The 16,527-nt window shown below is 46.2% G+C and overlaps 1 protein-coding gene and 2 pseudogenes across 3 annotated transcripts; 2 read left to right on the top strand and 1 right to left on the bottom strand.

Annotated features, from left to right (window-relative positions):
- Positions 1 to 3,808, top strand: part of LOC123105415 (tryptophan synthase alpha chain-like) — a 4,386-nt pseudogene extending 578 nt beyond the window's left edge.
- A 111-nt stretch (positions 3,809 to 3,919) lies between these two features.
- On the top strand, positions 3,920 to 9,564 carry LOC123105413 (putative disease resistance protein RGA4; annotated as a pseudogene).
- Positions 9,565 to 10,167: 603 nt separating this feature from the next.
- On the bottom strand, positions 10,168 to 12,708 carry LOC123105412 (BTB/POZ and MATH domain-containing protein 3). Of its 3 annotated transcripts, none has more exons than XM_044527473.1 (3): positions 12,547 to 12,708; positions 11,090 to 12,326; positions 10,168 to 10,582 (listed from the first exon to the last, which is right to left on the bottom strand). In XM_044527473.1, the coding sequence occupies exons 1-2, from the start codon at positions 12,696 to 12,698 to the stop codon at positions 11,111 to 11,113; spliced, it is 1,368 nt and encodes a 455-aa protein (XP_044383408.1). In that variant the 5' UTR covers positions 12,699 to 12,708; the 3' UTR covers positions 10,168 to 10,582; positions 11,090 to 11,110. The 3 variants fall into 3 exon arrangements, with proteins under 3 accessions (XP_044383408.1, XP_044383405.1, XP_044383406.1); XM_044527470.1 differs by having other exon boundaries at positions 11,090 to 12,348; positions 12,423 to 12,680; XM_044527471.1 differs by having other exon boundaries at positions 12,423 to 12,676.
- Positions 12,709 to 16,527: the final 3,819 nt, after the last annotated feature.

The raw sequence follows: 16,527 nt of genomic DNA, 5'->3' as shown, positions 1-16,527 counted from the left end.
GATTGTGCCGTCCGTGTGCGTGTATGGGTGGGGGTGGGGTTCTGCGCCGCGGCGTCGGTGTAGCGAACTAATTCAGGTGTACAAGCCTGCGACAGCCTGAATCTATTCCTCTCATAGATGTACCTTCACAATGGTAGCCTTTCTCCATGTTTCTTACCAGAGGCCAATGCAAATTTTTGGGATTGCGTTACATGTACTCGATGAATTTTCCACATGACACGCCTTTGGCGGAAAACAGTACTAGCAGTAGCACACAACAGGATGTCAGCATTGCACATATTCTGTGGGTCATTTTAGGGTGTTCGGCTAACATTGAAATTTTCAGACGGCATTCATCCCATTCATCACCGCCGGTGACCCTGATTTGGCGACCACGTCTGAAGGCGCTGAGGATCCTAGACTCCTGCGGCTCAGACGTGATTGAGCTCGGCGTGCCCTACTCGGATCCATTAGCTGATGGTCCAGTCATTCAGGTACATGTTCCGATTTTTCTTCACGCTTATCAGCTTTAGTAGTACTTGTCATTGGGCTACAAGTGTTTTTGGATTCACAGCCATTTCATTTTCAGGCTGCAGCATCATGTGCGCTTAAGAAGGGCACTAAGCTCGGTTCTGTCTTGGCGATGCTCACGGAGGTTATACGAGAGCTCTCTTGTCCAATAGTTCTCTTCACATACTACAACCCGATTCTAAAGAATGGAGTGCGGAACTTCATGGCTAAGATTAAGCAAGCTGGTGTACATGGTATCTTTTCTTACTACTATATGCTGATTGTGATGTATTTATTTTGCATTTATGCTCTTGTTAGTAGTTGCTGTTGTTGATCTGCTTTTTCTTTCTGAGAAAATTGATTTGCTTGCTATGCTGCAGGTCTTGTCGTACCTGATCTTCCTTTGGAGGAGACAACATTGTTGAGGAGCGAGGCCACTATGCATAACATAGAGCTGGTGAGTCCTTGCTATCATCTTGTCATGTAATGTTCGTGTGAATTTTTTCTTGTATTTGTGTCATTGGCTCCCTACATTGATCATCTTTAGGTCCTAAAATAGATTCTCACTAGAGATTAGACCTATGCATTTTTCAGCAAGTGCTATGGCGATGCTTACATCGAATTATCTAGAACCTGAACAAGGCTGGTCCATGGAATGAGAAGTAAGACCAGGTCAAAAGACCCTCCTGGTGAGGCGATTTTAACTAGGCCACATTTAGAAATTCAGCGCAATCTGGTTTCAGATCCTCTTCTAGTTAGAATATGGGTACCCCTGATTGATGTGGATTTGGCCTGCTGCGGCTCTCGCGACAGTCGCCCCCGCGGGCGACCGGTCGCGCCTCCAGCGCCTCCTCCCCGAGCTCTCCCCCTCCCCTCTCTCATTGCCGCCGTCGCTGGCGGTGGCGGCCACTGGCATTTCCCCTCGCGGGTCGCTCTGACGCGGGGCGGTGCGGCGCTGCGGGGTGCTCCTAGGCGGCGGCGGTCCGGCGCGGCGGCGGTGCTCTCCGGCATGGTGGCGGGGGATCTTCTGGGCGGCGGCGCTGCCGTTGGCGGCGGGGCGGTGCGATCGGGCCCCATCTGGGTCTGGGCGGGCCGGCGGCGGGGAGGGTCGTCGGTGTGGCTTCTGGGAGGCCGGGGAGCAACGATGGGCGGGTGGATGCTGGCGGCGCTGGTGCCGCCCTGCTGCAGCGTGGCCGGCGGGGCTTTACGGGCCCAAATCGGGCCTGGCCGGGCCAGGGGTGGCCTGGTATGCCCTGCTGCGTCCGGACGGCGACCGCGACGGTGCCGGAGACTCGGGCCCCCCGCACGACGGCGGTGGAGGTAGTTCCCTCCCGCGTGGCTCCGGTGCTGCTGCTCCTGTCGCCTCGTGCGTCTCTCTCCATCCTCTTGGCCTCGTGGTGGTGATCTCGGTGAGACGGCGTGGGTGGCGTCAAGACCGCGGTGGCGCATGCTGGTGGGCGGCGAGGTGGCTGGTTGGCTCCGGTCTGGTTGGGCGGTGGGGTTTGGAGTGCGGGAGAAATCCCTTGCCGGCTCTCTTCCGGCTCCGATGCGGTGACACCTGCGGTTGCCACCATCCCTTCTTGGAGGGTGTCGGATGTATCCATCCCCCACTTCCTTTCGCGTGCCGGGGGAAACCCTAGGACACGTCCGGGCAGCAATGTCGTCGACGTCGCATCCCTTGTTGGAGGTGCTGCTTGGTACGTGGCGGGTTGGAGCCTGGGTCTGTGGTGGGTCAATTTCGGAGGGCGCAGCGGCGGCGGGTCATCCGCGCTTTGTCGAGCTGCCGTTGTTGGCATTTCTTTCTTCTTCTTTGTTCTTTGTTCTTTTCTTTGGGCTTGTTGTGCTTCTCGCCCGAGCATTCCTATGTATCGGTGTTGGTTGCTTTGGAATACAAAGCGGGGGGAAACCCTTTTTCGGTAATTTGGGGTAAACCAGGCCAAGTGACCAGTTCAGGCCTGGACAAGTTGATCAGGCTGCACTAGGTGGGCCAGTAGGTGCTCAGGTTTACTTGATATCACCTGGATACACTTTTATCTTATACTCTATGTTAAACTGTATGGTCATGAAATATCCATGCATTGAAGTGCTAAACATGACTGACCTGTTACCTACACTACCTAGTTAGAATGGTATCGCAGTAGAAATTTTTTTGTGTATATATCATGGACTTATAACTGAAAAGGTTTTCTTGAGTTTATTCGTTTAACGATTTATATTTTCACTTGGCTGCAGGTGCTACTAACAACACCAACCACACCAACAGAGAGGATGAAGGAAATCACAAAAGCTTCAGAAGGATTCGTTTATCTTGTGAGCGTCAAGACACCTACTATTTGCTCAAAGTTTGTCACTAGATAAACAACATTTCTTGCTTTTATCCCTTGCTTAGTAATAGTTCAAGTTGTGTGGAATATTTATTAACTAGTCTATGTGTTTGCATATTAATGACACACCATATAATTTGTCATCTTGGGCTTATAACTTCCCTGGAATTTGAGCAGAAAAGTATTAAAGGAAGGCAACTATAAGTTTGCAAACTGCAAGCAACATGAAGGGTCACTTTATCTGTTATGTTCACCTCATGTTGTACATCAACCCTGATATTTTTTAAACACTCGATTTGGTAACTAGCTCATAAGTTATGCAGGTGAGTGCTGTCGGAGTTACAGGTGCACGCTCAAATGTAAACTTACGTGTTGAGCATCTTCTTCAGGAGATCAAGCAGGTTTGCGAAACTATAACCCTCTTCTCATTGGTAGCATTTGTGTATAGAAATCTGCTCTAAAGAATGCTTATAGTTAATATAACAGCTTTTTTCCTTGAGTTTTCAGGTTACAGACAAACCTGTGGCTGTTGGCTTTGGCATATCAACTCCAGAGCATGCGAAGCAGGTGAATATAGGCTCTCACAACTTCCCTGTCAAGTGTTTGGTCTATCTTTTGTTGCAAGTTTCGATAGCTTTTCTGTTTGTAATGCAGATCGCGGGCTGGGGAGCGGATGGTGTGATTATTGGCAGTGCGGTTGTTAGACAGCTGGGTGAAGCCGCTTCTCCTGAAGAAGGGCTGAGAAGAATAGAAGAGTACGCCAAGAGCATCAAGGCTGCTATTCCATGAGATGGCAGTTCCATCATGAACAAGCCAATTAGTAGATCGTAAGCATGTCGTTTATCATCTGGTAGTCTGCTCGATGGACCTGGAATTTGTAGTTTGTCTAGCATATTTGATTCCAGTGCTCAAAACAATTATAACTTTGTGTGTTATAATCACAATATGAATTAACAAGGTAATCTGGAAATGGTACGAAGCTCGATCGTGAAATACTAATTGTTTATCATTTCTCTTTCGAGGAAAAATATTGTGAGATGCAGTGTTCTTATGGGGAAATATGGAATGTTAGAATTTGGAAGGATTTGTCCTGAGAGGAGCAACATGATAAGTCCATGGTGCATTTATATGGCCCGCTTGAATTTTGCCATCTGAATCCATCATTCTTCTCATTTTCTATGCGCTGAAAATGGCACTGCCCTCAGATTCTTCTTCTTGCCCTCTTCAGGACGGACGCAGGGTCGACCAGGCTAGGCTACAGTCTGGTCCCCACTGTATGGTGTGCTGATAACTTCTTGTTTCAAGCTCGTATTTATTTCGTACTCTTCCTTTTGGAATATGTGTTTTAGTAAACGCGCAGTCAAACATTTTATGCGCCCTTAGATTTTTTTCCAGACAGATGCTTTGGTACAATATAATTCTGGTATGTTTACTGTATCCGAGATGCATATTGGGGCTGTATACTTGTCATGCAGCCGTAGAAATAAAAGGTGAGATTCTTTCTGGCTTGGTTGTCTGGACATGGTCAACATGGAAGAACCAGTCCCTGGTTTATATGTATGATGTCCTTGATTATTATAATATCTAACTGTACCCACTTGTCAGCATTTCATATAAGATTACCCTGGTTTGTGGCACAATTGGAGGATGGATGAGAGTAGCAAGGACAGGAACCATTGACTTTTCAGACCTTTCCCTTTCCTGAACCGAACAGATACATTTATTTTTTCTATGGACCATGACATTGGAAAATATCCAGCTGTTGGTGTAGGTTCTCCAACCAAGGAATGTCTACATGCATCCAAACTTCCAAAAGAATAGTGTGGTCCAGTTTACTCTTGGGCTGTAGTAGTATTGAAAGTTGACTTTTCTTCTCCCGTCTCCCCACACCAACTGAGCACAATCATCTTTCTTCTCCCAATTCTGGCTGAAAGTCAAGGTCGCATCCATCTGCTCATCACCATTTATCTTATCTCAGGTTCTTAACTTCTCTTTCTTCACATTTTTTTTCCGTTTCTACATAATTTCTTTCCCGTTAACTTCTTTTCTTCTCTGAAATTGAATATCTTGCGATTTGCAGGAATAATACCTCCTCTCAGAATGGGCGCCGAACTAACTGTTACGGGGTGGTTCTTGTCGCCAATCATACGGGAGATGCAGGACACCGCTTTGGCCTACATAAAGGGGCAATTCAGTTGGAAGAAAGATCAGGAGAAGGACCTTGAACGCCTTGACATCACCCTGACAGAGATTCTGACCATTGTGGATGTCATCGAGAAGAGGGAGATAAAGGATGGGAACCAGAGGAGGCTGCTAAGCATACTTAAAGACGCCATTTACGGCGCTGTCGATGTGCTGGACGGCTTCCAGTACATGGTCCTCAAGTCCAAGGTTGATAGCCAGTCTGCGGTGAGTCGTGTCACCTCAACCTGTATTTACTTGGGTAAACGTTTGATAGGTGCCGACGAATTCCGGAGGAAGCTAGCAGATATTTTGGAGAAATTAGGCATTGTCAAGACAACAGCAGATACCCTATTGAAGGTAGTTAATTTTGACAATGCTACTGCAAAGTTAATTTTGACAATGCTACTTCCCCTTTGAAGGAAAATCACCATATATATGGTCGAAGAGATGAGCTTCATAAGCTGAGAGATATGTTGTTTGAGATAAGCGACAGTAATGCACCCGGACCCAGTAATGCACCTGTACCCAGTGGCTCAAGCATTGATGTTATATCCATTATAGGTGTTGGTGGGGTTGGCAAGACTAGCCTTGCACGGTTGGCGTTCGGAGATGAACAAGTACGCATGAACTTCGGTCTCAGGATGTGGGTTTCTGTATCTGATACTTATGGTGAGATTAGATTAACAAGGGATATTTTGGAGTCTTTAACTGATGCAAATTATCACACTGTTGCTGAATTTCATGAATTGCAGAATGCTCTTCGTCAAAAGATAGCTGGAAAGAAATTTCTCCTCATACTAGACGATGTTTGGTATGACGAGGACAGAACAAAATGGGAGAATGAATTACTATGGAGCAAAGTGTTGTCTTCTTTGAATACTGGACTGGAAGGGTCGAAGATTTTGGTGACAACTCGAGCTGACAAAGCTTGCAGTATCCTGCATGCTAGGACACCCCCTTTACGTTTGGGAGGATTGGACAGAGATGATTACTGGTTGCTATTCAGAAACCATGCTTTTGGTGAGAAATACCCAGGACAATTTCCAGAACTCAAGGAAGTAGGAATACAAATTTGTCGCAGATTGAATGGTTTGCCTCTAGCAGCAAAGATAATCGGTCGCCTATTGAATGCTGACTTGGATGTCAGACACTGGAAGAAAGTTCTGGATAGTGATATATCTGATGATGTTATGAAGGTTCTAAGGTTGAGTTACCAGCACTTACCTGTCCAATTGAAGCTATGCTTTAGCTTCTGCAGCCTTTTCCCGAAGGACTGGCGTTTTGAACCTCAAAGGCTCACTGAAATGTGGATTGCACAGGGTTTTGTGCAGAGGGAGGATTCATATGACACTGATACAAATATTGAGGATGTGGCAAAGGGCTACTTCAATGAACTTGTGCAAAGATCATTCTTTGAGCGGTCATTGTTGGACCTCCCAACAGAGTATGTCATGCATGATTTGATCAATGACTTGGCTCGGAATGTCTCGAAGGACGAGTATGTCAGGGTTGAAAATGATAAACAAAAGGAGATCCCACCAAACATTCGTCATCTATCAATATCAGCAAATTTGTTAGGCAGCATGAAGAAAACAGAGTTGAGAAATTTGCGCACCTTGATTGTTTGGAAGAAAACATGGTCTTGCTTAAAATTGTCCCTTCCAGATGATGTATTCAAGAAGTCCAAGAGCATCCGTGTGCTGGACTTGAGTGGTTGTTGCCTGGATAGGCTGCCGACATCAGTGGAAGTTCTTAAACATCTGCGTTATTTCGCTTTTCGGGTTCCTCAGAGGCCGTGGCAAACATCATTGATTTGGCTTTATCACCTGGAGGTCTTGGTCACAAGAGGGCACTCCTGCCGGGAAAGTGAATGCGCTAACCTTCCTGCAAACATGAAGAGGAACTTGCTCAAATTAAGAAAAGCTTTCCTTCTCAATGTTGGCGGCGCCACGATATCTGGTTTCGGGGGACAAACTCTTCTCCGTGGCCACGGGGAGTTCCATGTCAGGAAGGAGAGTGGCTACAGACTAGGTGAGTTGAAGGAGATGAAAAATATTAGTGGACAGCTAAAAAATTAGATCTCTTGAGAATGTTGAACATCAGCAAGAGGCAGCTAATGCCTGCCTAGATCGCAAAGAGCAAATCAAATATTTGGAACTTGAGTGGAGCATCCATGCAAGGGCTTTAACTTCTGATATTGACAATGATGTGCTCAGTGCCCTTCGACCTCACCGTGGTCTTGAACGGCTGAAGATCATTGGATATGGAGGAATGAGGTCACCCAGTTGGTTTGAGACAAATTGGCTGACTGCATTGAGTTCTTTAGCTCTTGAGGACTGCATGGGTTGGGTACAGTTGCCCCCTTTCGGTCAGCTTCCTCTGCTCAAGTATCTTGAGCTAAGAGGCATGCATGCTGTCAGAGAGATAGGTCAAGAATTCTATGGGAATGGTGACGTAAAGGGCTTTCCAATTTTGGAAGACATGATATTTGATGGCATGCTGAACTGGGATGGCTGGTCTGGAATCGAAGATGGTTCTTTGTTTCCATGCCTTGAAAGACTACTCGTATCACGGTGTCCAAAGATTCGAGAAATACCAACCTTTAGTGCAACACCAAGAGTTGAAGTCGAAATATCACCTGATTCCCCGCCAGCTTCTTGTTTAATCGAGTCACTAATTGCAACCGCATCAAGGTTGATCTTTCTAGTTAGCTCCTGCAGCTTCTTGAGTGACCTAACCACTGAGCAACTAAACCATGTTGCTGAGTTGAACCTGCAGAACTGTACAGATCCAATGCCAGCTGGTGGATTTCACAGACTTAGCTCCCTTCAGGTGTTCAGGATCAGCAACTGTTCAACGTTATTGTCATCAGTCAGTACAGAAGCAGTTGACACATATTTACTTTCTCCATCTCTTTGCCATATTGAAATAGCTCAAAGCAATGTTCATTGCAGCTTATTACCAAGGTATTTGCAAGGCCTAACTTGCCTCTCGACGTTGGTGCTCAATAGCTGCCATTTGATGACATCATTGTCATTTGCTTCTGAATCCCCCCACCTCGTTGCTCTGGAAAGTATAACCATTAAAGATTGCAATGAGCTAGCTTCATTGGATGGATTTAGAAATCTTAGTGCTCTCCGGAAGTTAGTCGTTGCAGATTGTTACAGTTTCTGCTCCTTGCCGGTTGATTTGAATATAGTGGGATCTCTTGAGAAATTAGTCATATGTGGGTGCCCAATGATGAGGTTTCTCCCCGAAGATGGCCTGCCAGCTTCTGTGCAGACTATTTTGTTATCAAAATGCCATCCAGAGCTTGATACCCAGCTTCAGAGGAAGGAAGGTGCTGAATGGAACAAGATTGTTCATATCCCTGAGAAGAAATTAGAGGTATATACTGTTCGCATTCACTTATATTCGATCTTCATCTTATTACAATTTCTGTGTCCTCTTTTATTTGCACACTTCTACTTGTACTTTGGTGGAGCGTGTACCAATAATTGACAAAGTCAAATCACTTTTCTCATTGCTAGTTTCCAACAAAGTTCAGTTAGTACAATGATATGTGCTTTTACTTATATTTTGCCATCTGCTCAGGTAGGGCTGATTGATTTGTTGACTATATTTCCGGCCAATTCTTCCTGAAGATGTTATTATACTCTCTGACTACAAGGTATGTTTTCCTAAACCAGCATGATGCATTTGGGTTTAGTCGAACCAGATATCACTTCTAGTGTTCTGGTACCTGTGTAAAGCTTTTGCTCTGTTCCAGGATTGCAAACTCTTGGATGGATATTGCCTTTGCAGTTTACCAGCCGCAACTCTACAAGGGGAAAGACAATCTTTCTGTATGTTGGATGTGTTCAGATTTTCATCAGCTGCTTTTTTTTCTGCGGAACAATTTTTAGGTCAGGTTTGTATATTTTTATTTTCCGTAAATGTAGACAGGGTGGACTGAAGTTTGGTCTTTGGTGGCTGAAAAACGAAAACCATGTTCTGAGAAGAATTCTAAAGTAGAACTGGCACTCACTTGCAAATAACTGCCTTCCTGTGCAGCGTGCACTGAACAGTGTTACAATCGAACAAGGCAGCAAAACTACCTTCCCGTGCAGCGTGCACAGTTTTTTTTTTTTTTTTTGCTAGGGAGCTGGATGACTTGTAACCAAAGGGCCTGGAATTGGTAGTTCATCTAGCGTATTTGAATATTTGATTCTAGCACTTGAACCAACCGGCATATGCTCATGTGTTAGAAACACAAAAAATAATGATTCAAGGCAATTCGGAAATGGTAGGAAGCTTGGTCCCACAAGGCTGATTGAGTGGAGGTGATAAATCCTGATATTTTGTTTCTAGTTCATTCTTTTCTGGGAGGTGGTAGAGCGTTTTCCAGGTTCTGAAATATGAATGCTTCAGTTCTGTCGAATAAATGGACAGAGTATCTGACCGACCTTTCGGAGGAGTTCGTTTTTCATCTTTTTAGGAATAAAAAGTTTGTGAGACGTCGTGCTCTTTTGCTTTCTGAAACATGGAATGCTAGAATTCGGAAGGGCTTATCCTGAGAAGAGGTACAGGATAAGGCCGTGGTGCATTTATATGGCTGGCTTGAATTTTGCCATCTGAATCCCATCATTTCACCTCCTTCTCTATGGCGCTATAAAATGGCATTGCCCTCAGATTGTTCTTCTTGCTTAAGAGTGTGATCTATGAGTCTGGGTTTACAGTGTGATCCCCTCTCCATTGTACCATATGCCGATAGCTTATTTGTTCCTAGTCTCATATTTATTTCGTAAACTTATTTTTGAAATATGCGCTAGTCTTCTCATATTTATTTTGTAACATTTTTTTTTGAAATATGTGACATTTTAGGGGACATGTGGTCAAACTTGTGCGCATCTGTTTTTTCAGGAAAGATCATTTGATGATGCAATAAATAAGTTTACAATGTTTTACTGTGCCCGAGCCGCATGTCGGGTCTGAATGCTTATCATGCAGTTGAGTTGCAGAAATTGAAGGCTGAACTACCTCTCCTTGCACTGAACAATGAGCAGCTTTTGGGTGACATGTAGTTAAATAACAAGCAAAGTAGATAACCACAGCAAAAGTCAATTGCATGTGCAAATACGCATCGTCCATCTTCATCTCTTCCATGTTGAGATGAGATAAACGGAAGAGGAAGAAAAGAATGGTTTTAACACCTGAGTGGGTCAGTACATACATACATACATACATATAGCATTTCAAGTGAAATTAACACACGTGGTGAAAAAAACTTTCACCAAGAACTATAATTCTTTTCCAGAACAAGACACAGATAAGAGTACTAGAAGCATTTTCCAGTACATTTTCCAGTTGGTATGTGGCCTTCAGAACTAGCTGGTATTTGGCCTTCAGAACCAACTGGTGTTTGGCCTTGAGGCACAGGGCGCCCTCGGCGTCATTCAGGCCAAGCACCCCCAAGCAATTCTTCCCAACCAGCTGGTGTTTGGCACTACCCTTACACCCCTGCCCCACGACCAGGAGTGATCATATCTCGTCGCAGCATCTCCAGCGGGCATTAGTGCATGCATCTCTCCATTGCTTTGCTTCCCCTGAAAAAAGAAGCAGATTCCGAAATCGGCCATGAAAATGATGCTCATGTAAAGATGTTAATGCAACAGTGGATGTCAGGATTATTAATGACTAATAGAACAAGCATCGGCATATCGTGTAAATCACACATAATACGGAGTCATGGCTAACCCAGACCAGGGATGTCTAGAAATCACAACTTCAAAGGACACTTTCAGGCTACTAGAAAAACAACAAATGCAGGTATGACACAATTAATGCACAGAAATATACGAGGACGAAAAGACTAGCGGGGAACTTGCACGTTGCTGTGATGCAGATCAATGCTGATGCTTACACCTGAATTTATAAATTATCCATTCCATGAAAGGGACAGTTTGTCCATACGTTGGATTCTTCAGATTCAGCATACAGGAAAATTTCTTACAGTGAAGAGACGAAAGCAAGACACGCACACAGACTACCATCGCTCTAGAAAATCCCATGCATGCAGCTACTGTCACTTGAGGTCTAAGGGATATGCGTACCATATATATGCCGAGTGAGCGTTACTTCCGTCTTGAAGCAATAAGCTTGGCAATGAACTCGTTCAGAACAGAGGGATACGTTGTGATTATATGCTCCCAGCCACTTGTTGCCATTACTCTCTTCAAACGTGAGGGAGACTGGACTTGGATAAACTCCAAGCACGCCTCCTTCAATCCGTGGCAGTGGTGCTTCTCAGCTAGAGCAAGGGTGGCTGCCACCGAGTTCACACCTATGCACTCAGATAACCGCTTTTCACATATGAACTTGAGCCGCTGGAGATCATATCGGTCTGCCGCTACCAACAAGTCTTGCAGCCAAATTTCATGCTCTTCTTGTCCTGGTTCCACAGCTTCTGACATTTCATCATCTACAGCTTCATCTGCTTGTTCTTGCTCCTCAAAATCTATCATGTGATTTTCCTCCATGATGTCCTTGTACATCTCAGGGAATGAGTCTGTGTAGACGAAGCTAAGCAAAGCCCTGAACACTTTTGCTTCCATGTCCTTGATCTGTATGATGCTGGACGTGGCAGTGCCCTCCTTCATGGGGCCAAAGAGTTGTGCCCTGAACACTGTGGATCGGGCTGCGAGCACGCAGCGGTGTGCGGCGAACGTCTCACCGCCGACCTCAAATGCCACATCAGCACCCAACTTATCATCAAGGAGATTGCTGAAATGCTGGTGAATGTCAGGCAGGGTGCCACCGGCATCATCCTTAGTTTTGGGGTCCTTGCAAACCATGATGTCGCACCGGATGGTAAAACAATCAGATATCAGATCCGGGGACTGCTCAAGGGCATCTCTTCTCACAAACTTGCTGATGCCCCACATTGGAACGCTGCTGGAGAAGCTGTAAGTTTTAGTTCCACGAATGTACATTGGCATCTGCTTCTCAACCTGGTTGATGAGACTGAAACTGAACTTGACCTCCACGTCCTCCTCATCGACATCGGAGTCATAGAGAAGGGTTAGATACACAGAAATGTAGTCGGCGCAGCTCGGGTCCAAGCCGTTGGGGTAGTACTCGAGTAACCAATCGTGGCCTCCTACTACAAAATGACCGGAGGTGATGTTCTCGCCGGTGGGGAAGAACTCTTTGGTACGCGAGTAGCCCTTGACAATGAGCAGGTGGTACCCGGCGTCCACACCGGCGCTGGCGTAGATGCCCGACATTTCGCAATGGCACTGGTTGTGTCCGTCGAGGACAGTTACGCCGGCGAACGACGACATGACGAACCTGCAACGAGGTCACCGAAAATCTATCTACTCAGTCAGCATTCACGCTCCTAAATTTCAGAGTTCGGAGTTGGGATCAATGGGCTGAGGGGCTAACCTGGGATTGCCGCCGCTCAACAGTTGCTGTGCCGCCGACGGCGACGCCGACGCCGCTTCTCCCCGGAATGAGAGTTTGCGGTAGCTGAGGGGCAAACCTGGTCAGGTCTGGCGGCCGCAAGCACCGAACGAAGTCGCCGCCGCAAGAAGATGACGCTCCACCCGCTGCGCCGCCGCTCCACTCCCCGGAGACAGAGTTTGCGCCGGCGGCGGCTCGTCTGCGTGCGACCTGGGCCTGCCTACAGCTAGGGTTAACAACAAACAATTCGCAAGTCATTGGGCTTGAAGGCCCTCAGTCCACGAAATGCAAAGGAGGCCCATCGCTCAGGGGATATTATTTTATTAAGTGTAAATCGAGCTGAATTTTCAAGAAAAAAGAGAGAATATAATCCAGTCAAAAAAATGTGCTATATCCCCCTAGAATTTTCATTTATGGAATGCCAAACAGCACTTGACTGATTTTCTTTTATCACCAAAAGAATGTTTTTCTTAATTGAGATTGGAACTTTCTGCATCTGTATTTACATAAACTCAGGGTTGTTCTTCGCGTTCCTTTTTTCGACACGTTAAGAGCCACTCGGGCGCGATGTGGTCTCTGTGCACCTGGTTAGCTGCAGATGCTAAGGGAGCGGCGTTTTGGCTCCGGGAACATTTACTCCTGGAAAAGTGGTCAAATATTTATTAAAAAAATAAAAAATTGTGGATGTTTGTGGTAGTGTAGCAAGAATGCTTGACAATTTTCACGTGAAACGGAGCAGTATTGTTTCGTCGGTGAAAAAAAAATTAGGGTAACATTGAGAGTTCAAATTTGCCTTTTTACAGATCAAAATGTTTAACATGTTTGCCCAAAACTTTGCAGTTAGCATTTGGATGTGACTATAAATACATAAAATATTTGTTGGGACATTTTTCTAATATTTCAAAATTTAATTTTTCACATGCAGGAGCACGTGCTCACCGGAGCCCAACTGAATCTTCGTAGATGCTACTTACTACTACAACATTAACAACTCCAATATAGAGGATGGAGGTCAAGAAGACACTTGTCCCCAGATTCGAACAACATTTATTGCTTTCATCCCTTAGTTAAGGCATCTCCAAGACGGACATGTAAAGCTTTCGCAATTGTTCGGATCATACTGTCCGGACTACGGAATCCATCCAACACGGTCTGTATTGGTCCGTGGGGCAGTCCGGACGCCATTTCTCTCGCAAAATGAAGACAAAAGTGGGGGAGCTTTGTGGGAGTCCGCACACGCGAAACGTACGAATCCGACACCCCAGGCCGACCAAAAACCCTTCCAGGACCCTGCGACTCCATCCTCCCCATTCTCTCTCCTTCCTTCTTTCTCTCTTGTCGTCGTCGTCGCTCCACCACCCCGGCCACCACGCCACACCCCTGCCAAAAATATGTGTCACCATCACCTCCGGTGATCCAGCAGGGCTCCCCGTAGCTTCTCCTCCATCTTCGTTCAACCCCTTGTCCTCCGACCGCCCCGCCAGGTACCATCCTCTACCATGCCCGGCAACTGTTCGATGAATCGCCGGAGCTGAAAACAATTGCCCCTTCTTGTTTGTAGCAATGGATTCCTATTTGGAGTACATATACGGGCAGTATGTTGATTCCTCCCACGGCTCATCGGACGACATACTTCGATGAGACGACAATGATGCAGGCGGTCCTTGAAGACGCGAAGCGTCCGGAGGAGCATGTTCTCAATTTCAAGGGCTCGATCAAGGGTCACCGAGTGCTCAACTGCAACAGGGCACGCGAGCATTTGACATTGATGGCCGACTACTTTGCCCCTGATGCACTCTTCGCCGACCATTTTCGTCGACGTTTTTGGATGCGCAAGACCGTCTTCGATCGTTTGTACCATGGCGTCCGGCCCTAGATTACTACTTCATCCTGAAGGACACTGTGGGAATGATTGGCTTCTCTGGTTATCAGAAGTGCATGGCCGCACTAGGGATGCCTGCCTATGGCACAGTCATTGATTCGTGGGACGAGCACCTACGGATGTATGAGAGCACATGAGGAGATGCCATGGTTAGCTTTGCAACTACCATGGTCGAGGTCTTCGGACCTCAGTACTTAAGAGAACCAACTGCGGCAGACACCGAGAGGCTCCTGGCAATCTCAGAAGCAAGAGGGTGGCCAGGTTTGCTTGGGTCTCTTGACTGCATGCATTGGAAATGGAAGAACTGTCCGAAGGCTTTACATGGGCAATATTATGATCATGTTAAGAAGCCCACCATCATTCTTGAAGCACTTGCATCACATCATCTTTGGATTTGGCATGCTTTCTTTGGCATGTCTGAGTCTCACAATGACATCAATGTGCTGCAATGATCGTCGTTGTTTGCGAGGCTGGCTGAAGAAAAAGCTCCTCTTTGCCACTATACTATCCATGGACATGAGTACAACATGTGCTACTATCTGGTTGACGGTATTTATCCTCGATGGGCTACCTTTACCAGCACCATCTTAAACCCAGTTGGCTAGAAAAAGTCTCACTTTGCCTAAAGACAAGAAGCAGCTAGAAAGGATGTCGAGAGGGCATTTGGAGTTCTTCAGGCCCGTTTTGCAGTTGTCTGTGGACCTGCAAAACAATGAGATCCGGAGACCTTGTGGGAGGTGATGACATGTTGTGTGATCATACACAACATGATCATTGAGGATGAGGGTGACGATGCTGCCGCAACTCTGGAATTCAAGAACATGGGTGATCCTATCCAACTTCCGGACCAGAATCCGGCCACATTTGAGGAGTTTATTCAAATGCATCAACAAATTCGGCATCGACCAACTCACGAGCAGCTCAAGGAGGATCTAATTGAGCATCAATGGGCGATGAAGGGGACAACAATGTTGGGATTTAAAATATTTAAACTTTTTTACATTTTAACTAGTGATGCATGCGGCTATTTGAACTTCTGTGCCCTTTGCATGCGGCTACTTGATCGTGAGGACTGGGGAAAGGGGGGATACGAAAGGCCGGATATATGCGACTACGGCTGAATGTCGACCTCTCGCATCCGTGTCCATGAACTAGTCTTCGGGTCCACGGATGGATGCGGGGGATTTTTTGCATGTTGCCATTGGAGATGTCCTCAGTGCCCGTTCATGTGTTCGTCGTTCGTCTTCATTCGTGTGTCTTGAGGTTGGATTCTTTTGATCTACAATCTTCATCTGCGGCGGTTGTTGTTCTGGTGCGTTGGTTTCATGGGGCCTTAGCACGACGACTTCGCGACGGTCTACTACAACAACGTTTGCCCGGCTCCGGCGAGGGAGGGGCGATGACAGCGGCGCGCTTTCGGCTCGCTTCAGGTGCTTGTAGTCGTCGTTAGGTGGTCTACGGATCTGAACGTAATTGTTATTATTTCTAATGTTTGTTGTACTACCATGATTGAAGATGAATAGATTAAAATGTTTTTCCCGTAAAAAAACAAGAACAGAGGAGTACGCCAAGAGCATAAATGCCGCTGTTCATGAGATGAGCCGTTCCATGGTGAGTAGTACTCCGTAGTTGTCTTTGCTTTCTCTTTTGTGGAAAAAAAGACTCTGAAATGTCGTGTTCTTGTGCAGATTGAAGCTTGGAATTCAGGGATCTTTCAAAAAAAAAAGGAATTCTAGGATTTGCAAGGACTTATCCTGAGAGGAGCTAAGGATAAGCCCGCGGTGCATTTATACGGCTGGCTTGAGTTTCGCCATCTGAGTCCGTTATTCATCAAATTCACTGTATCCGAGCCTCGTATCAGATTGGGGATAGCAGGTTGAGTTTCTTTCTGGGTTTGGCTGTCCGGACGGTCAACACGGAAGAGGTGAAACTTATCTGAATTTGTGGGCGGAGCGGAGCGGTGTCACAACTGAACAAGGCAGCAACTGCCTCGATCTCTGTGCACTGAACAATGGGCAGGTTGTAGATTTGGATGGCCTGTAATAATAGTTGAATAACCGAAGTAGATAGCCACGGCAAAAGTCAATTGCCTGCGCAGCTACGCATCGTCCTCGCCCCCTGCCGTCTTCATCTCCCCGCGTTCAACTGAGAAGACAGAATAAAAGAGGAAGAGAAGGATGGTTTTAACACATGAGTTTGACTATT

Source organism: Triticum aestivum, chromosome 5A (assembly GCF_018294505.1).
Source record: "Triticum aestivum cultivar Chinese Spring chromosome 5A, IWGSC CS RefSeq v2.1, whole genome shotgun sequence".
Classification (NCBI taxonomy): domain Eukaryota; kingdom Viridiplantae; phylum Streptophyta; class Magnoliopsida; order Poales; family Poaceae; genus Triticum; species Triticum aestivum.
Note: the sequence above shows the minus strand (reverse complement) of the source record. Positions and strands in the feature narration are given on the sequence as shown.